This window comes from Aspergillus vadensis (genome assembly GCF_003184925.1).
Source record: "Aspergillus vadensis CBS 113365 unplaced genomic scaffold BO88scaffold_1, whole genome shotgun sequence".
NCBI lineage: Eukaryota > Fungi > Ascomycota > Eurotiomycetes > Eurotiales > Aspergillaceae > Aspergillus > Aspergillus vadensis.
Genome location: NW_020292039.1, coordinates 3546665 through 3569781, shown reverse-complemented (window position 1 = coordinate 3569781; position 23117 = coordinate 3546665). Strand labels below are relative to the sequence as shown.

Below are 23117 nucleotides of genomic sequence, written 5' to 3'. Positions count from 1 at the left end.
ATCATCATGGTTCATATTCCTTCGCTTTAGTGAACTGTTGGAACATCTCACCTTCCTACTTCGGATATCAGTAGCATCGGCATTGCTCTTCCGGTCTAGTAGTTAGTAGTAGTTGGTAGTGTTACGGTAGACCAATGGGAGTGCACTGAGAACAATCAGAGACTGGCTATAAATCGAGACTAAATTAATTACATTGAGTACAAGGAGTTTATGAACATCGAGAGCTCTCTCAAGCGAAATTGCACAATAATCATGGCTGATGCTTATCCCTCCTGCCCTCCTCAAGCTCCAGCGATGGATCGGCAGAGTTCGTCCATGGGCCCGATTCCCCCTCATCCCACGAACTGTTAGTCAATTCAGTTACACTATCGAGGCGCTGCGCATGCCTTTGCCCTTTACCTTGAGCAACCCGACCGTTCGTCGACATCATATATCCATGTGGTTTGAACGGACGGCGGGATTTAGACACCGTAGTTGATTTCTGGACCACGCGCAACAATGGCGCTGATGCGGGGATACACGCTGTCACCACACCCCAGCAGAGCTGCACACTATTCCACATATAACTGTCCGTGTCATCCCAAGACAGATCTCCCCCGTTCTCCAGCTTCCATGAATAATAGAAACGCACCGCCGAGATGGCTGTCACGAACGCACCCAACGAAAACGTGAAGATCACCGCAGCCTTCTTGCGGCACGGCATCTGGAGGTTCCAAAGAACAAATACCGGGACCAAGAGCATAACTACTTCGGAGAACAGATCGAGAAGTAGGGGAACGCCCAAATGCAACCGCTGGGGCTCGCAGTGTCCGTGCAAGGGCTCCGGGGGTTCAAAGCCGAAGATGGGATACACGCGCAACCAGAACATTTGTGGTGGCACGCAGGCGCAAATAAAGGCGATGGTAGATCCGACACCTAGCCCCGTGCAGAAGACAAAAAGGGCCCAGATGGTATAGCGTAGGGATCTTATGATGGAGTTGAAGGCGCGCTGGTAGAAGAAAAGGATAGAAAGCTTGTTGAACATGAGGGCTGCGGCTTGCAACACGGTCACCACGTAGCCCATCTATGTATGAGGAGAACATTTAGTTACATGATTGGACATCCCGCCAAGGGCCGCAGAGAGGGACAGTATGCTTTTGGAACTCACCTCGAAGATGAACGCCGTTCTCTCGGGGGGATGGGGATCCTCCTTCATAACCCAGTACTGCATCAACTTGTCAGCCCTACTCTGATGTGTAATGATACTTGGTTCTCAGAAATTCTAACCTCATAACGACCTAGTCCATTCTTCACAGCAGCAATAGTGCAACTGGACACTGCCAGGGCTAGTATGGATGCAAATATGATAAGGATACTATCTGGTGTGAAGAGGCGGCGGATGGTGGCCTGGGCCACGAGGCGGACCACAGTAGCCAGCACACAGAAGAACATGCTAATGATGCATGCTGCCAGAACCTCGGGTCCCCGATTCTCACGGGAATGATTGCTCAGAAGCGCATCCATGGCGCTGGTATTGTTCGCCATACTGGTGGAAAGCAAGGCTCCTGTACAAAGTACACGCCAAAGAATCCTTTGGAAAAGAAATGTGGTTGTGAGAAATTTTGAGAAATAAAACAACCTCTTTCGAGGTCCTTGATAGATTACCTATCAGCCTTCTTTCCTTCCCCTCATCCCGCTTGAGTAAGACTGCGTCTTACATGCAGGCTACTACATGGGGGCCACCGGCTCGCAACAGGTATGTACCTCTAAGAGAGCAGCAGGCGGCAGAGTCGTGTTGCATGTGGCTGGCATTCTACCCCAAGAGCCGGCAGGTTTTCGCCCATAACATGCAATATACCCGTGGGGGCTGAATGCGCCGCTTGAGGAATGTGAGGGGTTGCCAGCGACTTCATTGCTTGATGACGTCGGGGCAGGCCCGGAGGGGCTCAGTGCTAGATAGCTGCAATGTTGCAAAGTAATGTTCCATTCACCACTAATGGAAGACGGCAATATGCATTTGCAAGTCCTCTGAGGGAATTGGGAGGCGTGATGAGGACCCGGCAGGATTGCAGGAATACGCAGTAAAGTTGCAGTGTATATAATCCAGCCAAGTTCCGACACTATTGCTGCATCATTAAGTGCCAAACGTTCACCACAATGCCCGCGATACCTACGACGCAGAGTGCATTGGTGGTACAGGGGCCCAATTCCCTCCGATGTGTGACCGACACCCCTGTGCCGTCCCTCGCAGGGGACCAGATCCTGGTGCAGACTAGGGCCGTTGCACTCAACCCGTCTGATTGGAAGATGCTCGATGCAGCTGCGGCCACCCCGGGCGCAATTAGCGGCAGCGACTTTGCTGGAGTCATCGTTGCATGTGGAGAAGAAGTGCAGAACATGTCAATCGGCGAACGTGTCTGCGGCTTTGTCTTCGGGGCCAGTCCTACTAGCCCCAACAATGGTGCCTTTGCAAATTATATCGTCGCTCACCCGAGTCTTTGCTTTCGAGTGCCTCCGACCATGGCTTTTGAAGAGGCTGCTTCTGTGGGTATGGGTCTGATGACTGTAGGACTACTCTTTCGTTCGCTTGGCTTGCAGACACAGATAAGCCCCAACCCTGATTCAACGAACACAAACAAGCCATTTGTCCTCGTATACGAAGGCTCAACAGCGACCGGCACGATAGCCATTCAGATGCTTCGACTCCACGGCTACCAGCCGATCACGACGTGCTCACCGCGGCATTTCCCGCTCGTAAAGCAGCGGGGGGCCACGGCAGCGTTTGACTACGCCTCACGCACTTGCAAGGAAGACATCCGTGCTTACACGAAGGGTACACTGGCGTTTGCCATGGACTGTATTGCCGACTCTCATGCCACAACGGTGTGCTACGGCGCTATTGGTGGGGATGGGGGCCGATATTGCGCATTAGACCGATATCCCCCTCGGCTGGAGGGTCGCCGGCAGGATATCCAACCAGAGTGGATTCACAGCGCCACTATTTTTGGGGATGATGTCCAGCTAGCAGGGTCTTATCATCGCACTGCACGGCCTGAAGATCGCGAATTTGCTATTGAGTGGGCACGTCATTGCACCCACATTATGGCACGAGGGGAATTGCAGACCCATCCACTGCAAGTGCAGAAAGGGGGTTTGCCGCGGATTATTGGCGATTTGCCTTTGCTCCGGAGTAAGCAGATTTCGGGCCGCAAATTGGTCTATCCTGTGGGAAGCGCATAGGCGATACGGCAGTAAATACTCCGTCAAAACACACCAGGGCAGGAGTGGAAGTTCGACCGAAGAATACGAGTGGTCAGCAATGTCCAGTAATGTTTGTTGAGCACGTTTCTGTCTTGGCTGGCAAAGAAGGCGCAAAAGAGGATTTGTGGTTTGCTGTTGGACGACACGCGTGACTGATCACGGCGTTCTAATTTGTGCCTTAATTTGTACCTCTAACATTGTCACTTATGGTAACTGTTTACTTGGTTTGTGACTGGTTAGTTAGATTTTCACAAGGATTCTGCAGAGCGAGATGGCGAATCATGCCCCGAGCTAAATGCTAGTGCTTACCTCTTGGCGGCATCATCGAGCTAGGGCTGCAAGTTCTGGTGGCTTCGTAAGTCTAGGCTTCTGTTAATCACAGAAACATGTCTTCCACACGCAGTGATGGATCCACTTGATCTTCTTCCTCCAATTACATTCAATTATGATCCCAAGAAGTCTCCATTTGGATGCTGACTGACAATTCGGCATTTACAAGGGTCCAACTCCGCGTGGATGAAAGGTGTCTAAAACACTAAATTAGCATGATGCATCGTGTCAGCGCTAAACCCAATAGAGGAGCCCAAGGAGTGCATTCTTATCACAAACGATGATTCAGTTAATTGGTACAGCAGAAGGCGGTAGAAAAGGGATAAACTGCATATTAATTCCATTGAGTTATAGACAGGCACCACTTACTCCACACTGATGTATTTTCCGAGCAGGATAAGCTGCAACCCCAGGTCCTCACTTTACGCAGTAGATGTCCCAGCTAGTCCCACAAATAGTACAAATCACACACGTATCTTGATTGGTGGAGCTAACTAGGTATACTTGATGCTATCTTCTCCATTTCCTTTTTAGATGCGGATGCCCTCGGGAGCCGAAGTGGGCTTGCTATCATGGCCAAGGCTAGTGAGCTCCTCAAATGTGCCATAGTCGGCCTCGACCACCTTGCCATCCTCCACGAACACCTCCTCCCACCCCGCAGTCAACTTGGCGCGGGTCTGGTCACAGATCTCGTCCTCGCCAGCCACGAGGCTCTGGAAGTCTGGGTCTGTCACAATCGCCTGTGCTGTCTCCGCATTCGGCACGTACACACAGACCATGATGTCGTGATCTTCGATCTCCCAGCCTGGACGTACGGCCCAAGGGATCTTCTCAGTGATAAGCCTCTTGCTGGCGCTAGGAGTGTGGTACTGCTCGAACATTCCTTGGTCAGCTTATCTGCTTCAATAAACATTTTTGGAAAGAGAACCCCGGCGGGGGCTTGGCAATGGGTAGTATGACAAACCTGGCACACTTTGATGGCGCCATGGCGGGCCTGTACGATGGCTGCCTTAGGAGCATGCGACTTGCTGGCGTACTCGTGGAATTCTTTCTCAGAGATCCCCTCCTTCTTGTAGCGGAAGGAGGTCAACTTGAGGACCATTTGCTTCTTGGGAGCCATGATGACGAGGGGAGAAGTAGAGTACTAAATGAAGTGGTTCAATTAAGGAGAATGTAATGGAACAGATAGAAGTGTTGTTGTTGTCTGAGTGAAGTTGTTGTGAGGGCGCATTCGCAACGCTATATATATTCAGTTCTGCCCTCTGGTTCACAGCCCCCAAAACAAAAGATAGAGCAGTATCATCCCACCTGAGGGGTTATCTTCCGTGAAGCCACCACTTGGCTCGAAGCAATCATGATCTGACATGCAAATGTACCCATTTGGAGATTTTGGGGCCAATTTCAGACATGAGCTCCGTGTTGCCTAGCCACTGCGTTCACGGTAACGTCGGGGACTTGGTGAGGAACATCAGAGAAATTCCCGATCTCCCTCGTGTTGATCATCGTCACAACTAAAGTCTTACCTATGTCAGTGCTAAAATCTTATCTACAGTAGTCTCATCGGTCTCACTGCCTAGATGGTCGACTGACAGGGTGGGGCTGAATGCCAATACAACGCTCTCAGCTTCTATGTGTATCCGACGAGGCGTAAGGGTCCGGGACGAGGAAAGATGGACATGGTCATAACAGGTACGAAACATGACAGAATGGGGGCTGTAAATTGTTAGTATGATTGGTCTAAACTCAATGTTCGTCTCAGTGGGTCATTATCCCACTCAGTATACTGCCTCAAGCGCCCTGTACTAGCCGCCTGTACGGAGTCCTTGGAGCTATCTCCCCGAATCAGGCTATTAGCAAGATTAGCCTCGTCGAGAATATCAAATTGCACTGCCTACCAATATCGGCGGACAAGTCGGAACATGCCTTGTTGGGAGAGGCTCCGTGGATTACCACAGGCGAGCTACATTTGGCTCCGGAGTCCGTCAAAACTACAAGGGTAGAATGGGTTCCTCTCATACCCCCGCTTACAGTTCTAGAGGTGTGAGGGGCTGGGAGTTGTGTAGCCTGCGCGTTATTGTACATTATCTTTCTCGCTGGTTCCAAGTGTTTGATAAACTTTGCAACCGGGGACATCATGGCACCAGAAAGAGAGCCTATTGCCATCATTGGAAGCGCATCGCGCTTTCCCGGCAACGCTACCAGCCCACAGAAGCTCTGGGATCTCCTCATACATCCCAGAAACGTGGGAAAGGTGATTCCCGGGGATCGATTCTCCGTGGATGGGTTCTGGAACGCGGACGGGTCTCATCATGGCACGTCTAATGTCACACAATCCTACTTCATCGAAGACGATACCCGTCGTTTTGATGCGAACTTCTTTAATATCAATCCCAGAGAAGCGGCGGCCATCGATCCTCAGCATCGCCTACTGCTCGAAGTCACCTATGAGGCTCTAGAGAGTGCAGGTCTCTCGATTGACATCCTCCGAGGGACACCCACAGGGGTCTACGTGGGCCTTATGTGTGCCGATTATCTCGACGTCCAGTTAAGGGATCCGGAGACCCTCGCGCAGTATCATGCCACAGGTACAGCACGCAGCATTCTTTCCAATCGGGTGTCCTACTTCTACGACTGGAAAGGGCCCTCGGTAACTGTCGACACCGCGTGTTCTTCTAGTCTCGTGGCGGTCCACCAAGCAGTGCAAGCCCTGCGCCAAGGAGAGTGCTCCGCCGCTATGGCAGCGGGTGTTAATCTTATTTTTGGTCCTGAGATGTACATTGCCGAGTCGAATCTGCGCATGCTGTCGCCAACAGGCAAGTCCCGCATGTGGGATGCCAGTGCCGATGGATATGCTCGCGGTGAAGGTGTCGGAGTAGTGATCCTCAAGAGGCTCGGGGATGCCCTCCGCGACGGGGATCCCATTGAGTCTGTAATCCGGGAAACGGCAGTGAATTCAGATGGACGCACAAACGGACTCACCATGCCATCCTCGGCCAGTCAGGCGGATTTGATCCGTCAGACCTACCAACGTGCTGGACTTGACCCTACCCAGGCATCTGATCGGTATGTTACACACTCATCACTTGTCTCCCACTTGCTGATTTGCCCTGTCCAGGTGCCAGTACTTTGAGGCTCACGGAACGGGAACGCCCGTCGGCGACCCCCTTGAAGCCGAAGCCATCCATTCGGCGTTCTTCCCAGAATCCGATGATGGCTGTCAGGTGCAAGAGAGCCAGCTGTATGTGGGGTCCATTAAGACAGTTGTCGGCCACACGGAGGGTGCAGCTGGAATTGCAGGCTTGCTCAAGGCATCTTTGGCCCTGCAGCATGAGATCATCCCACCCAACCTACATTTCAAGCGGTTAAACCCCAACATTGTACCCTTCTATGACGGTCTTCATGTCCCCACCAAACCGATTCCATGGCCACCGGCGCAGGTTCGCCGTGCTTCAGTTAACAGCTTCGGTTTTGGGGGCACCAATGCACACTGTGTAAGCCACCATGTCTCTTCCGATGATCTGGTTGCTAACGCCAATAACAGATCCTCGAACATTATGCACCTTCCGTTCATGGGGGCGCAAAAGAAGGCTCCGGAAAACCAGTGAATGAGCCGGCGGTTGGAAGCCCGCTCATTAGTTTGCCATTCTCCGCCTCATCCCAATCGTCCTTGACCCGCTTAATACAGCAATATGCAGCCTTTATCACCGCCCACCCCTCGGTCGACCTGCGAGCAGTATCCTTGGCGCTACAGAAACGTTCGAATCTTCCCTTCAAGCACTATGTGACTGGTCTTTCCCACAACTCAATTTTACAGCAATTGCAAGACCCTCAGTGGAGGCCCGGACCTTCCGGTGGAGGTGCTGAGGCCCACAGTTCCGCGATCCTCGGAGTCTTCACGGGTCAGGGGGCGCAATGGCCCACCATGGGTCGTGAGCTGCTGCTTCGGCCCGGTCCGTTCACTGCGACCATTGATCGCCTCGATGATATACTCCAGCAGCTGCCAGAGCCTCCTACGTGGTCTCTACGGCAAGAGATCCTCGCTGATCCGGACACATCTAGGTGTCAGCAGTCAACGTATGCCCAGCCACTGACTACCGCTGTCCAAGTAGCCCTGGTCGACCTGCTCTACAGTGTTGGCATTCGCTTCTCCGTGGTGGTTGGACATAGCAGTGGTGAAATAGGGGCCGTAAGTTGGTCCACTGCCATCGTGATAATTCCATATCTAAACTAACTTAACCGCCTTGTAGGCCTACGCAGCAGGCTGCATCACAGCGGAAGCTGCTATTACAATTGCCTACTATCGCGGCCTCTACTCACCGCGTGCAGACCCCGAGGAGGGCGGGCCTAAGCGGTCAATGATGGCCGTCGGGATGGCATTCAATGAAGCCACCCGCTTCTGCACCCAACGCGAGTATGCTGGGAAGATTTTTCCGGCTGCGAGCAACGCGCCCTCCTCGACCACACTGGCGGGAGACTTGTTCACTTTGGAGTTTGCCAGAGACGAGTTGACCCGCCAACAGAAGTTCGCTCGCATACTTCGGGTCGATAAGGCCTACCATTCGCCTTTCATGGAGCCGTGTGCAGAGCCTTACATGCAAGCTCTCCAGGCGCACAACTTTCCATACCGCACCTCTGGCCCGTCTTGTACCTGGATATCCTCTGTCCATGGCTTCGAAATGGATTGCAGCTCGGATTGCGTGAGCGACAGCTACTGGCTAAAGAATCTTCTTCAACCGGTACTGTTTTCGGATGCTTTATCACAAGCCATCCGGGACCATGGTCCCTTTACTTGCGCGATCGAGGTTGGCCCTCATCCAGCGTTGGCAGGTCCAGCCGGGCAGACCTTCAAAGCGCTCCAGCAGAACGTACCTACCTACCTAGGTGCGCTGACTCGTGGAGAAAATGATGTTCTTCGTCTGAGTAAGTGTCTTGGTGAGGTATGGAAGCTCTGTGGTCCATCCTCTGTCGATCTCCGGGTATTCCAGAACCTCATCAATGGAGAAGACGGCATCCTGCCAGCGATGCTCCCCAAGATCCTTCCAAGCTATCCGTGGGACCACGAGCGACCGTACTGGCGGGAGTCGCGCGCTTCGAAAGAATATCGCACACGGGCACCTTCTCATGAGCTGCTTGGCGTCTGCGTGGAGCAATCTGAGCTATTCTGGCGGTGGCGAAATATCCTGCATCCCCGGGAGGTCCCATGGCTGCAAGGCCACGAATTTCAAGGTGAGATGCTATTCCCAGCTGCAGGATATTGCATTATGGCCATGGAAGCAGCTTTGCGCTTCTCCTACCCACAGCCCGTACGTCTCCTGGAGCTGCATGATTTAGATATCCGTCGCGGGATCAGCATCGATGGAAGCGCCGACGGCATAGAGCTCCATTGCCACCTCGGCCCTCATTCCACACGAGAGTCAAAGGAGCTGTCAGCCTTGGGGATGGTCAATCTCAACTTTACCTGCACCGCTGGTCACGTCGATAGCTCCGATGCATTGACAACAAGATTCAGCACCCGCGTCCGACTAGAATTGGGAAGTCCTGACCTCACTGTCCTGCCCAGAAAGCAGCAACAGTCTTCCGGTAATTCCCCTGTAGACATCGAACGGTTTTATGGGTCCATGTCCCAGCTGGGCTTGAATTATACTGGACCGTTTCATTCTCTGCTAGCCAGCGAGCGGAGGCTGTTCCAAGCGTCGGCAACGGTGGCCCACGTTCCATCTTCTTCCTCCTTCATGCACCCGGGTGTCTTGGATACATGCTTTCAAACCCTTTTCGTGGCCTTTGCATCTCCGGATGATGAGTATGTCCTACCAAACCTACATTACCCTCCTATTGGACTTACTTACACACTTTGTAGGAGCCTTCGGACACCTCATCTGCCAAGGGAGATCCAATCTATACGATTCAACCCAGCAGCCATCGCCCACACGCATCATCCTAGGGGCTCCCCGTTCCAGGTCGAATCTAATGTCACAAAGGTTACGCCTCCCACTCGGAAAACCCCGTCAGACATGGTGGGTGACATTGATGTCTATACTACAGCCGGTGATTGTGTAATGCAAATTGAGTCGCTGCGGTGTGTTGCGCTAGCAGTCACTACTGAGAAGGACGACCGTGCCATGTTCCACCGCACTCACTGGGAGATTGATATCAATGCAGGAATGGTCGTCTCCTTCGATAAGCCAAACACGGAGTACTCAACGATCCTGAAGCAATTTGAGGCGGTCGCCCGTCAGGCTATTGATGGCACACCCCCGGCAATTGGCGACATAGTCTCTCCAGAACTGCAGTTGATTCAAAAGGCCATATCTCTTCATTTTGCACCTCCTAGTGAGGTACCCGAGGCTCAAACGGCATTCAAAGCGGCGCAGAGCCGGTACTGGACGACGAGCGCCGGGGCCCAGCGAATGCAAGAGTATGTCGTGCGCACTGTGAAGCAAGTGACGCACAAGTATCCTCGCATGCGAATCCTCTTCTTCCTTGGCGGAAATGATGATGTATCCGTTGCACGACGCATACTGGACGCTATCAAGGGTAACTACACGTCTCTCATACTCACCGACTCGTCTTCAGAAACATTGAAGACTACAAAGGAGCGACTTAAGCCTTACGGTGATGCCGTGCAAGTGGAAACTCTGGACTTTGGTAGTTCACCACCTGGGATGTTGTACGATATGGTCATTGTCCAAAATGACGTCTTGGGTGAGAAGGCTACTTCAGTTACCCTGGAATATTGTCGTCGCGTCTTGAAAGCCGGTGGCTTCCTGCTATTCTGTTCCACCACAGGGCGTGGCAAGTTCGCTGGTTGTCTCCAAGGGCGCCTCGTGGACGACCACAAAGTTAATGCTGAATTCGAACGTATCTGGGAAGCGCTGCTTCAGCAGTCCGGATTTTCCGGCCTGGATAGTGTTGCCTATGACACCGGAAATCCCCACTTACACTGCCACTCTCTGATTCTTTCTCGGGCCATGGATGCCTCCCTATATCCTCTCCAGCACCCGCTTGCTTATCCGGATCAAACAACTGAGGCGATGGACGAGGATCATGTCCTCATAATTGGAGGCCACAATGGCATTGGGAGCCAAGGACTGCAAGCACTTCGGGGCCATTTGTCCAAGTGGAAGCGGGGGTTCACCAACGTCGCCTCTCTTGAAGATCTTGGCAGTTACCAATCGCAGAATATTCCTAGCCACGTTCTATGCCTGACCGACCTCGATGCTCCCCTTTTCCAGAACCTCGGTGCCGAACAATTTGCGGCGCTCCAGAGGCTCTTTCAGGAGGCTCACAATGTATACTGGGTGACGCGAGGATTCAAACAAGGTGATCCTTATAGTGCCATGACCGTTGGTCTGGGGCGAGTCGTGCAAACAGAATTGCAGGGTCTGAACCTAGGCTTTCTTGACATCGACGCGGTGGATGAACATGGAATCTCTCAGATTGCAATTCGGTTTGCCCAGTTTGTTGATTATGGCCAACACAGTCATGCTGTCAGCGCTGAAACTAGCCTATGGTGCCAGGAGCGGGAGGTCTCCCTTGAGAATGGCCTACCCTATATCCCCCGCGTGAAGCATGCCCAAGACATGAATGCTCGGTTTAATTCAGCCTTCCGAGCGATCGAACAACCTTTGGGGCTTGATGCATCATTGGCAAAGCAGTCCGATACTGCTTCAGAGCTGGAGGTTGTGGCCAGTGTTGTTGCGCGTTCCGCCTATGCTCTTAAACTCACCAATGAAGTTAACGCGTATCTCTGTATCGTGAATGTCAAGAGTACAGAGAGCGATCGTCTGGGATTGATTATCTCCTCGTCAGCTGAAGAAAATGTTGTGGTATGCAAACGAGACGACATCCTTGACATTGGTCCCCGTCAAAACCACACAATCAGTGCCCCTGAAATATTGAGCATTCTGGTTGCATTGTACATATCTGAGCGCGTTCAGGCATCTCTTTGCTATTCCACTACACTTGTCTTTACGAATGATCTATTGCTACTAAGAGTCCTCGCCATGTCCAGGGAATCCGACCAACGGGCACTCATACTGGCCACGTCCGATGAGGGGGCCATGGAATGGGACAAGTCGATCATATATGTGCATCCGCATACACCAACACGGAACCTCATGTCTATGGTGCCACAAGGCGTGAGCAAATTCATCAACCTAGACACCGAGTTCCAACCTTTGCATGACCGTCTCCTCGCCGCGATCCCAAGGACATGTGCTACTCACTCCGCCAAGGATTATCTCTCAGAGCGAGCGTCAATTGGCCATGTTTTCTCACAACCACAGTCATCTAGTGATGCGCTAAACATGCTCTGGACCCAGTGGCTGATATATTCAGCAGCCCTCAAGAGCATCATGCAGCCCGACACTGTCGTTCCTCGAAGTCTCTCAGCCTGCGCTGTCAAGTCTTACGCCGCCCAAGAGAATCCCCATGTGAGCGTTCATCGGCTAGATCCCAGCACAATCCTTCGCCGCGATGCAACATATCTCCTAGTTGGAATGACTGGAGAACTAGGTCAATCCCTCTGCCGGTGGCTCGTAGCCAACGGTGCACAATATCTAGTCATCGCGAGCCGGTCCGTGAAGCCAGTGTCTTGGCATGAAGAACTACAACGATCAACTGGCTGCCAGTTGATGACTTTACCGTTGGATGTTTGCGATATGCAGGCTCTGCGCCTTGCACATCAAACAATTCTGCAATCTATGCCGCCGATCGCCGGTGTTGTGAACGGGGCTATGGTCCTGGCTGATGCAATATTTGTCAACATGGCGTATGAAGACTTTATACGCGTACTGGAACCCAAAGTCAGGGGAAGCAAGAACTTGGACGAACTATTCTCGCAGAACGAGCTCGATTTCTTCATTATGCTGTCTTCCACTGCATCCCTAATTGGAAATGCCGGGCAGAGTAATTATTCTGCTGCTAATATGGTGAGTGAAAATTTCATCTACAGGACCTCTTGTTTTCACTTTATCTAACAGACTATAGTATATGAAAGCACTCGCCGAACAGCGTCGTCAGCGCGGCCTTGCAGGATCTTGCTTCGACATCGGCATGATCCTTGGCGTCGGTGTAGTCTCGCGGGAACGGGTTTACGAGGAGCCATTGCGCAAGGCAGGATTGATGCCCATTTCCGAGCCCGATTTTCATTGCATGTTCACCGAAGCCATGTGGTTGGGTAGGCCCGGCATGTCTGTGGATTCTTCCCCTTGCTTTTCCACCGGGCTCCATGTTCCCCCGGGCACAATGCGGCCGGCATGGTACCATGATCCCCGATTTTCACACTTTCAGGTTCCCGAAGAGGACGCCAGCCGGAGTCCAGGCGCTAGAAAAGACGCTGCGGTGACCCTCGGGGAACAGCTCCAGGGTACCTCTGAATTAACGGCTGCAGAGGACCTGATTCAGGAGGCTTTCGTTGTGAGACTACAAGGTTTACTCCAGCTTACAGGACCGATCGAGGATATGGCGCGTGCCCTTTCAGAGCTTGGGATTGACTCACTGCTCGCTATCGAAATCAAGACTTGGTTCTTCCAGGAGCTAGGATTCCAAGTTTCCGTGATGAAGATCCTCAATGGCATCTCTGTCCGTGGTGTATGTCGTGAGGCAGCCGAGCACGTCTTCAGGGCTAAAGCAGCGGAGAGCGATGAGGGAGCTTCAATCGTCGAAAGTGTGAAGATTCAGAAAGCACCAGAGACTTCAACTCCTCGGCTGCAGGAGGATGAAGCAACTGAAACGGTCTCAACGGTCGCCCGCACGCAGGAAACCCCTTTCAGTGACACATCATCGCAGACAAGCCACGCCGTTGAGACCCCTACTTCTTCCCAAATTTTGCCAGCCGCTGGCCTGTCCATTCCGACTATGGCGTCAATGTCCACTGAGCAGGAAAAGATCTGGTTCATGTTGCAATCCGTGAATGATCCCGCCATGTATAATTGTACAATCCAGTATGAGCTTCATGGCCCACTGGACCGGGTCCGCTTCCAAGCAGCAGTCACCGAGGTCGCGCAGAGGCACGAGTCGCTGCGAACCGCCTATGTCACTGATCCCCAGGATCAAGTTCCCCGGCGCGTGATTTTGGGCCAGCCTCAGATTACATGGAGGGAGGTCGGTATGAACAGTGATGATAAGGACGTGATCGCAACAGAGTTCGAAGCCCTGCAAACCCGAGCGTTCGACCTCGCTAAAGGCCAGACCCTGGCAATCACTATCCTCAGCCACGGACCTGCGCGCCATGCCATCATCTTTGGCTATCACCATCTTATAATGGACGGTGTGAGCTGGCAAATGGTGCTGCGCGAGTTTGCTGCCGCCTACCAGGACCGTCAGAGTCTGTCGCCAGTGGTCGCTCAATACAGCGCGTTCTGCAGTCAGGAGGATTTGACCAGAGAAGCTACTACATCCGCATGGAATGAAGGTGCATCTTCAACAGTCAAAGACGGTCAATTGGCCGACGATCTACCCTTGTTCCCGTTTGCTCGAACAGGATTCCGCACCCGAACACGCACGAGCTATGAAACCATCCGCGTCAGCTCGTACCTAGGCAAAGAGGACGCGAGTCGAGTGCGCTCCATCAGTTCCCGCACTGGTGCCACTTCCTTCCACATCCACCTAGCTGCCATTCAGCTCCTCCTTCAACAGACCCTCGAGGTAGACCGATTCTGTCTCGGAATTGCCCACGCTAATCGCAATGATCCGCGCTTTGAACAGGTCGTTGGGTTGATGGTTGAGGTCGTGCCGCTGATGTTCGAACCACAACAGGCGCAAGGGTTCGAAGACCTGGTCAAGGATACCCGGTCTCGCGTGCTGGGAGCATTGAGCCAGGCTCATGGTAGTGGAAAATCATCCCGTCCCTGTGATATTGTCGTCAACTACATTGCCGGTGTCACGCACGACATCATGTTTGATGAGGCCGTGTTGAAGTACTCGACATCTGAGGATGCTCGTCAGCCGCATGACTTGGTCATCACCGTCCGGGACAACCCTGACGGCACGACGGTCATTACCTTCGGGGCTCTTGAGTACCTGTACCACGCGCATGATGTTCAGCTCCTCTTGGACCTCTATGTGCGACTACTAGGCTCCGTATCCCTGAACTCAGACCTCAAGTTAGAGCAGTACCGATGCCTGGAGCCGTTGTGTTCCAAGACCCCGAGTCAGCCGCCCACCAGCCAGGCAGAGTTGAGCGCCATTCCGAAAGAGCCTGCTCGGCTTACCCAGTGGATTGCCAGAATCGCAGCAACATATCCAGACACAATTGCACTGAAGGATACTAACGGGGGAGAACTCAACTACGCCGTAATGGAAAGCAGAGTGCGCTCCATTATGGACATTCTCCTCGCAATCGGAGTTCAACCTCGAGCATTCGTGGTGGTGGCCTGCGGGCCGACCATCGACACCGTCTGCGCCATGTTGGCTATCTGGCGGCTTGGGGCAGTCTATGTTCCTGCAGACCTCGAGCATGGTGTCGAGCGGCTGTCCCTCATCCTGAAAGACTGCAGTCCCGCAGCTCTAGTGTGCCGCTCTAAAGCGGGAGTGGAGCAGTTCATGGCCGATCAGGGACCCCAAATTGTGGAACTCAAGGTGCCATTGCCGCCTCCATCTCCTGCCACGCTGGACTACGATCGATCTACCGGGCAGGACCCGGCCATCTTGATCTATACTAGCGGGACGACCGGGGTGCCCAAGGGAGTCTTGCTCAGCCACGATAACTTACTGTGCCATTTTGCAGCAGTGCAACAAGTATTCCCCGTTGAGCAGCCGGTCGTCTTGCAGCAGAGCTCGCACAACTTCGATGCATCCTTGTTCCAGATCTGCGTTAGTCTGCTACACGGAGGCACCCTAGTCATGACCAGCAATCGTCAGGATCCGATGGAGCTTGCCGAGTTGATGGTACGTGAGAAGGTCAGTCTTACTCTTGGCGTCACATCCGAGTACGCCCTGTGGCTTGGTGAAGCTTCCTCCGTGCTCAGAAAGTGCACATCTTGGCAGTATGCCTTATGTGGTGGGGAGATAATGAGTTCTGGCACAGTTCAAGGCTTCTCGGGACTCAATATCGCCGGTCTGAGACTTATAAACGCGTATGGCCCTTGCGAGGCATCTGTTGCCTGCACGATGGGAGAAATTGACTACAAGAGAAATGATCTTTATGGCAGTCACGATTCAATCCCAGTTGGGCAAACACTACCGAGTTATGCGATCCACATCCTAGACGATCAATTGCGGCCGGTAGCCGCTGGATGGCCAGGCGAGATCTGCATCAGCGGGGGAGCCGTGTCATCATCTGGTTATTGGAATCGTGAAGACGAGACTTCTGCCCGTTTCCGCGTCTTCAACGGCATCCGAATCTACCGGACAGGAGATTACGGCCGCATCCTGCCGAACGGTAACCTGGAGTATCGCGGACGACTGAAAGGGGACTCCCAAATCAAGTTGCGGGGAATGCGTCTGGAACTTGAGGAAATTTCCAGTGTGCTTGTCCAGACGTCTCAGGGTGTTCTACGAGAGGCTGCGGTTATCGTGAAGGGTCATCCTGATCCATATCTCGTAGCATTCGTGGTCTTCTCCACCCCTGACTCTCCGGCCAGGGTTGGCTCTTTCCTCGATACACTGCGTAGTAGCCTTCCACTTCCCACATACGCCAAACCCACGGCGATCACCCCTATCGACCGCATTCCGCTGACCACCAGCGGCAAGGTTGATCGTACAGCCCTGGCTAGACTCGAGATCCATCAACAGCACAGCGTATCGCCTACGTCTGGAGCGCTAAACATTATTGAGATGAAATTGAAGGAGTTATGGCAGGAACTTCTCCCAGCGACGGGGCTTCCCATCACACCGCAGTCGAACTTCTTCGACCTTGGAGGCAACTCGCTGCAGATCCTAAGGCTGCAGGGACGTATTCGAGCAATCACGAAGGTCAGCGTGCCCGTGGTGCATCTCTTCCGATGCTCAACCCTGAGTGAGATGGCCCAGTTGATTGGAGCGGCCACAAGCGCGCACCGAGCATCATCCCCGCCTCCACCAGCGCCAACGCCTTCCATCACCATTGACTGGGAGGCCGAAACCGCCATTCCCAGCTCCTTCGACCACCCCATTACCATCCTCGATCCTCACATCCAATCACCATCCACTCCACCCCGAGAGGTCATCCTCACCGGCGCAACAGGCTTCTACGGCACTGCTATCCTTAACCACCTCCTCTCACTACCCACCATAACCCGCATCCACTGCCTCGCTATCCGCCCCAATGCAGACGGATCCCCCCGACAGCTTGAGCACCTTACATCCCCCAAAGTCCATCTCTACAGCGGCGACCTCTCCCATCCGACCCTCGGCCTCAGAGAAGCCGAAGTCACTCACCTCGCCTCCACTGTCGACTGCATCATCCACAACGGCGCCGACGTATCATTCCTAAAGCTGTACTCTGCGCTGCGTGCCGCGAACGTCGGGTCCACGAAATTCCTCTTCAGTCTATGCACATCCCGCGGCGTCCCCTTCCATTATATCTCCACTGCCAGCGTCACATCCTTATCTGGAAAAGACGAGTTCCTTGAGTCCTCGGTAGCAAGCTATCCCCCACCCATGGACGGATCACCTAGTGGACATACGGTGGGCTACACGGCTAGTAAATGGGCCAGTGAGGTATTCCTCGAGAAGGCTAGTACAAGATACACTAATGTGCCGGTGTGTATTTATCGTCCTACGGCTATCACTGGAGAAGGGAACATGACCATCGCAGCGACGAGTGGTGGCGTTATTGAATCTGTGTTGGATCTGAGTAGACGGATGAGAGCTATCCCTGAGACTGGGTCCTGGAGGGGATATTTTGATCTGATCGGGGTGAAGAAAGCAGCTGAGATGGTGGTGAGGAGGGTTGTTAGTGGTGATGATGCTAGTGGGGTTGGAGTACAATATTCGCATGTTTGTGGGGAGAAGCGGTTCAAAGCGAGTGATTTGAGGATGTTCTTGAAGAAGGAGGAGGGTGTTGAATTCCAGCAGGTGGGATGGAAAGAGTGGTTGGATATGGCAGCTGAGTATGGGATTGATGATGGGGTTGCTGCTTACTTGGAGGGATTGAACGGTGATAGTGGTGGCTCTAGGGACTTGTTCTTTTTGCCCTTATTGGGGGGTGGATTGAGTGGTTGTTAGGGGAATGCCTTGTAGCACGTTCATTTTCCCCATCTTTTTTTGAATGTTTTTCCTGGTGGAATATTAATACTGATTGCATGAGCTACGATCTCATTTCAATACTCTAGGTCATGATTTTTATATTGTAATATCTGTTCTCCTATGGTTGCGTGGTTTAAGTGCTTGTTATAGATGGCTTTCGTTATATATATCGGTCCTTTAATAATCGTTACCACTCAAGTGCCAAGATGAGATCAATTCTGACCCAACATAGCGTGAGTAGTCTGTAGTGTAGCGGGAAACTGTCGAGTATAATAGCGAGAGCAAAAAAAGACAAAATCAAAATGTCATTGTAGTCGAAGAAAAGAACATTATTATCAAAAGGAATTTCCATTGTGGAGATTAGTGTTGTTGTTTTTTACTGCGGAAAAAGAAAAACAAAAGAAGAAACTCCGATGCGGGGAATCGAACCCCGAGCTGCCGTGTGAAAGACGGCGATGTTAGCCGTTACACCACATCGGACTTGTTATGTGGGTCAAGCCGTTTAGTAGCTTTATATTCTAAGAATACTAAACGATGTAAACGACTTCGCTGTGGGAGGGAAGACAGCTGATAAATGTTGATTTTAGTTTTTACCATTGAATATGTGGCTTGTTCTTCTGATTGTTGAATAAAAAAAGTCTGTCTGTATATAGTAAGTTATATTGCCAATCATGAGCACAGGCATAACATTTTTAGGACACACCATGTCTAGGGAGAGAATGGACTAGAATATCCAAATTAGAGAAATGGTACTACCAACCCCATAATGACCCGCCCTCATTCTCATTATGATCTCTCATCTTGAGTGTTACCTCCCATGTCCTGCCACACTTATCTTTCCAATTCCATTGCGCGTTGGTAAGGCCCTGCGACTGAGCCGAATCAATCAATCTCCTGACCAGACGTCCCTGATTCTTATGGGAGTGCAAGAAGTCAAAATCTCCCCTGCTCGATGCTCGCTCGGCGGCACGTTTGAATGTATTCTCCACTTCCTGTGCGAGGTGGGCCGGGAATTATAGATGACCCTCATTGTCTCTGAAACTTGCATCGCGAACGAATTCGCTACTGCCTCGAGCCCTTCCATCCCTCCTGATATCCGCTTGAGTAGATCGGCCCTTTCGAGATGGATGGATGTTGAGCTGTCTGATTCTGTAATGTCGGGTTCTGCGAGAGGCATTACGCCGTTGCTCTCTAAGCGGAGGACATGATCAAGCTCAGTAGTGATGAAAATGTCAAAGGCTTCGTCGTCGTAGGTACCGTCGTCCGCGTGATTGGTTATGCCAACCGTGCGGAAGAAAGCATGGGCAATAGGGACCATGATATGGCTTCTATCCTGCGCAGGAAGATTGTATAGGTAATTGGTCTCAAACCCTTCATTCGCAAACACTGTGGATTCCACAGTACCGGATATAATCTTTACAGATCTGCCGACGACGTTGTTAAGCCCATGGAGGTTCAAGCAGCCGTTCATATTCTCGAGGACTCCGAGGATGGATCCAGTGCAGTCGTCATTTTCGTACACTATAACTGAGTGTTGGTCGTCATAGACATTGTCAACCTTCACTAGTATTGACTTTGCATCGGTATAATTGATTTTATTGCACGCAGTAGCTCCTGCAAGCCGATGAAATCCAGCTTCAGCTTTTGTGCAGCGCTTGCCTGTGTACTCCGTTAGACGGTACCCGAGACCTGTAGCAACGAGAACCGAGAAAACCAGCAAACGAAGCATGTTGACGGAATCAGGAGAGGACAAGAGCGATGATTCAAGCATGGATGTGTAAGACATTCTGGGAACAGTCCCTTTTCTCACGGAATCCAACTTGAAGGTAGAGACCCGTCAGAGCTTAATTTATGTATGACATCGCCCAGTTCTTTTTATATCTCCATGCCTGGCGGCTGTGGAGTCCCTCCCTACATAAAATTCCCCTGAAGCTAATGGCCACATGCTGGCACTTGCGGGGTGTTCCGTTCTTCCAACAGAGGAAATGATATTCCTCGGTGTTCTCCAAGTCTCAGCCTTATGAGGCGGTCCTACCCGAGAAAGTCGCTTCGTTCTTACCAGGTCTCGCGCGGCATTACTGCCTGTTCTTGTTCAAGGGAGTGTTCACACTGCAAGGATTGCTTGCCGACAGAGAACTGGTGCATGTTCTAATTCAAAGCAAATGGTTTCAGCCGAACTTAAGAGGGTATCCCAACTGGTATCGCCACTTGAAGTAAGTTGCAGAACCAAGAATTTCCAAGATATAGAGATCAAGGAAGAACTGGAGTGGTTGGGATTCCAAAAGCGGAAGGACCGAGACTAGCCCTGAAGGGCAACAGTGTCTAATGATCTGACACTGCCCGATCGCAATTACTTCACCTTCGAATCAGGGAATTAAAGAATCATGACTATTGCTCCTAGAACTACTTCGGGGCTGGTTGGACCAACGCAACCTTTGGGAATCTCTGTCCTATTTGATTGATAGTTAGTCGGTCGTCCCCAAGACTCCTCCTGTAAGCGGGTATTCCTGGTTCTCGTGCTTTCAACCTGGTCAGATGTGGTTACCATAGGAGATCTTGGATGGTCCGCCTCAATGTCCCTCGTCCCAAGACAGTCAATCTTATCTTTCTGTAGCATTGTTCATATTAATGTGCATGTCATCTGGCGTTTATGGCAGGTTTATTATAGCGAGTCTGGTCCTAGAATTAGGACATTTGCATGAGCTTGTATATTCTGTATAGCTACTACCATTTCGACTGGGCCTATCATCAAGAGACTTTATTCCGGACCCTTCTATAGCTCACCGTAGTCCTAACCCAATACTTCTCAAATGGCGTCACAAGTAAAACATCAAATCAGACCCATTCAAGATCCCCCTGCCTACCGGACTTGGCATCTTACAGACCCTCCCCCCAAGCAAATGGGTTCACATAAAAATGCCCGATATAGTTGTTGGTCATGTCCCAACCCGCAAACGCCAAAGCGCCCTTAACAGGAGTTATGCCCACCTCGTCACAAACCCAGTTTGCGAGACCTTCCCGCGCCCAGAGACTGTAGAAAGCATCCAAAAGACCGCCAACTATCATTGCACGGGCGGTGATGAAACCGAGCATTACCATGGCCTGAGACTCAATGGGAAGACGAAGCGACAATTGATAATGCAATACACTGAATAGGTAGGTCCGTCGTTGGGCTGGGGAAAACCGACCGTGGTCTTGAAAGACAAATCGATCGATGAGTGTCTCATGAGGAGAGCCGCGCACCTTCGAAATCATGAGTCGAAGAAGTGCTGTTGCTATCCCATCTTGGTCTGTCTGATCCTTCGATATGGACTTGCTGGCTTTGTTCAAGCTCGCCTCTATAGACGAGCCTGAAGTAGCAAGTAGTTTATCTAGAAGGGAGGTATCCGATACACTGAGGTAGCGGGAGTTTGGGTCCGAATTTGTGGGACGCACTGCTGTTTCTCTGGCGAAGGCTGATTTGGCGTCTGGGTGCTCTGTAATGGAGGTATAGAATCGTGGAGTCAAGGTCTCGATTTTTAGAACGGGTCTAGGATGGGACGCTGGGGGAATGGGAGAGTTGAAGGTAAGGCGATCGAAGTTTTTCGATCTTGAGGGTATATATTGGATGCACAAGGGAAATGTACAATGGGCGGCGAGCTGAGAAAGATATTCGCGGAAGAATGGTTCCAAAGATCTGTCTCAGTAAGAAGATGTTAGGACTGTATTATCCAAAACAAGGGGAGATGCAACTGACCTTTCGACATTAGTCTCCTTTCGTGGATTCGACCCAGGGTGGACCTCAGGTCTTTGTAGGTACTCCAAATTGCCACGAAAGCGAATTCGCAAAGCCTCCTTGATTATCCGCGGCGTAGATATCACCCCAACATGTGTCCATCGAGCAATGAACCGAGCAATAGTCCAGCCACTGGCCGTAAGAGGGTCGACGGGGTCACCCCAGGACGCGAGACGACTTGTGACTTTCACCTGTCCATCTGGGTCGTTGGAGCTCAACGTGGACTCGAGGGACGGCCCTTGGAGAATGTCCACAGTCTTTGAAAGTATATGACCTCCCACCTTTTCGAAAGGAGAACCAAAAAATTCTTTATCATAATATCCTTTGTAGTATCTTTTCCTCGAAGCGGAGGAGAGAGAGTGGAGAGTTACCGACTCGCTAACCCCCTTGGCTGAGGCTACTATTGTCGAGGGAGGGTGTGGAGGCTCATAAACAGGCATGCCATCCTGAGACAAGCGGAAGAATATGTTTCTCCTCTCATAGAAAGAATTATTGACCTCCATAATCATTGCAGTCAGCTCCCGCGCTGGTGAGTAGAGATACCAGTAGGTTATAACGAATTTCTGCCACCATAAGAATTGCGGGACACTGAGCATGTAAGCGTATGGAAATTCCTTAGGATTCTCGCCCTGATCAAGTCAGTTATGAGATCAAAGAAAGTTTAGAAAGGATCAGATCGTACTAGGTTAGTTAGGAAGATATGCAATTTCTCCTCGAGCGTTAGGTCACTACTCCCCGGCTCGAGATACCTGGCCGGGTCGATGGTGAACCAGCATTTCTCCAAAATGCTCTCCGACGTTGGATGGTTGTCAATAGAGATGAGATTTCCGATGCGACCGCGAAACCCCACTGGAATTCCTACCATGAAGTAGTCATACCAGTAATTGTATCGTTCAACTACAGGGAACCTGCGTGCATGGGACAATTTGGCTGGAAAGAGAAGAGGCCTGCCTAAGAATTCTGGTTTCACGAGGGGATTGTGTACGATCAAGCGCTGTCTCGACAAGGCGGCCATGACTAGTCTAATGAAAAGAAATAGGATGCAAGCCACCACGAGAGAAACTAAGCATCGGAGGATCTCGTGCAATCCAGTATCTGTCTTCGAGATCAGACATGTTGCAACGAACACCAAATACACAAGATTCTTGAAAAGCATGATGCCACAAAAGATGCCGACGAGATGATGAACGAAGACACACAGCTAATTAGTCGAAAGAGGTTTGAAGCGGGTTGGTATAACCGACCGAAGTACTTAGACCCTCCTTAAGCAGCCATCTATAGATCAACGTTGAGCTGAATAATTTAAGAGGTCCCAGCCCGCGACCAGACTGCCAAATATCATCAAGCATAAGTTGCCAAGGAAAGGATATCGCAATCTTGCTCTCGGGTAGATCAGTGCCTCGCAGCTGGAATATAAACATTATTTGGCTAGCAAGAGGGAGAACCATCGCCCCTGTAAGCCCATTAAAAGGATTCGTTCCGTATCATTTGCCACTAGGGTATGACAACTATATCCAACTAACAAGAGCGTACACACGTCGGCAGCTCTGAATGGCCAGGAAATGCCTCCCACACCTTATGGTATGGACTCACCAATTGTCGG

General features: G+C 51.6%; 6 protein-coding genes and 1 non-coding gene across 7 annotated transcripts; 2 read left to right on the top strand and 5 right to left on the bottom strand.

The window, feature by feature from the left end:
* Positions 1–250: 250 nt before the first annotated feature.
* BO88DRAFT_329756 (uncharacterized protein) lies at positions 251–1524 on the bottom strand (the record flags this gene model as incomplete). Its single annotated transcript, XM_025702607.1, has 3 exons — positions 251–1063; positions 1148–1204; positions 1267–1524. 3 exons carry the CDS (start codon positions 1522–1524, stop codon positions 251–253), a joined length of 1128 nt encoding a protein of 375 aa, XP_025569066.1.
* A 612-nt stretch (positions 1525–2136) lies between these two features.
* Positions 2137–3352, top strand: BO88DRAFT_356385 (zinc-binding alcohol dehydrogenase family protein; the record flags this gene model as incomplete). Its single annotated transcript, XM_025703730.1, has 1 exon — positions 2137–3352. One exon carries the CDS (start codon positions 2137–2139, stop codon positions 3217–3219), a length of 1083 nt encoding a protein of 360 aa, XP_025569065.1. The 3' UTR covers positions 3220–3352.
* Positions 3353–4039: 687 nt separating this feature from the next.
* On the bottom strand, positions 4040–4789 carry BO88DRAFT_400834 (EthD domain-containing protein). Its single transcript, XM_025705693.1, has 2 exons — positions 4535–4789; positions 4040–4439 (listed from the first exon to the last, which is right to left on the bottom strand). Exons 1-2 carry the CDS (start codon positions 4688–4690, stop codon positions 4101–4103), a joined length of 495 nt encoding a protein of 164 aa, XP_025569064.1. The 5' UTR covers positions 4691–4789; the 3' UTR covers positions 4040–4100.
* Positions 4790–5704: 915 nt separating this feature from the next.
* Positions 5705–17758, top strand: BO88DRAFT_379300 (polyketide synthase; the record flags this gene model as incomplete). The annotated part of the gene is made up of 6 exons (XM_025704476.1): positions 5705–6633; positions 6686–7061; positions 7112–7756; positions 7818–9370; positions 9428–12500; positions 12559–17758. The coding sequence occupies 6 exons, from the start codon at positions 5705–5707 to the stop codon at positions 17716–17718; spliced, it is 11736 nt and encodes a 3911-aa protein (XP_025569063.1). The 3' UTR covers positions 17719–17758.
* Positions 17759–18147: 389 nt separating this feature from the next.
* On the bottom strand, positions 18148–18219 carry BO88DRAFT_t21. Its single transcript has one exon. It is a non-coding gene; the product is annotated as a tRNA-Glu (tRNA).
* Positions 18220–18491: 272 nt separating this feature from the next.
* Positions 18492–19468, bottom strand: BO88DRAFT_421558 (uncharacterized protein; the record flags this gene model as incomplete). The annotated part of the gene is made up of 2 exons (XM_025708521.1): positions 18492–18731; positions 18764–19468. 2 exons carry the CDS (start codon positions 19466–19468, stop codon positions 18492–18494), a joined length of 945 nt encoding a protein of 314 aa, XP_025569062.1.
* A 1127-nt stretch (positions 19469–20595) lies between these two features.
* BO88DRAFT_461497 (uncharacterized protein) lies at positions 20596–22670 on the bottom strand (the record flags this gene model as incomplete). Its single annotated transcript, XM_025711157.1, has 3 exons — positions 20596–21415; positions 21476–22143; positions 22197–22670. 3 exons carry the CDS (start codon positions 22668–22670, stop codon positions 20617–20619), a joined length of 1941 nt encoding a protein of 646 aa, XP_025569061.1. The 3' UTR covers positions 20596–20616.
* Between the last annotated feature and the right edge of the window lie 447 nt (positions 22671–23117).

Excerpts from the sequence above, each read along its gene's own strand:
- BO88DRAFT_400834 (XM_025705693.1), bottom strand. The coding sequence starts at position 4,690 with ATGGCTCCCAAGAAGCAAATGGTCCTCAAGTTGACCTCCTTCCGCTAC. Across the intron at positions 4,440-4,534 it reads GCGCCATCAAAGTGTGCCAG|TACCACACTCCTAGCGCCAG; the intron begins GTTTGTCATACT and ends ATGTTCGAGCAG.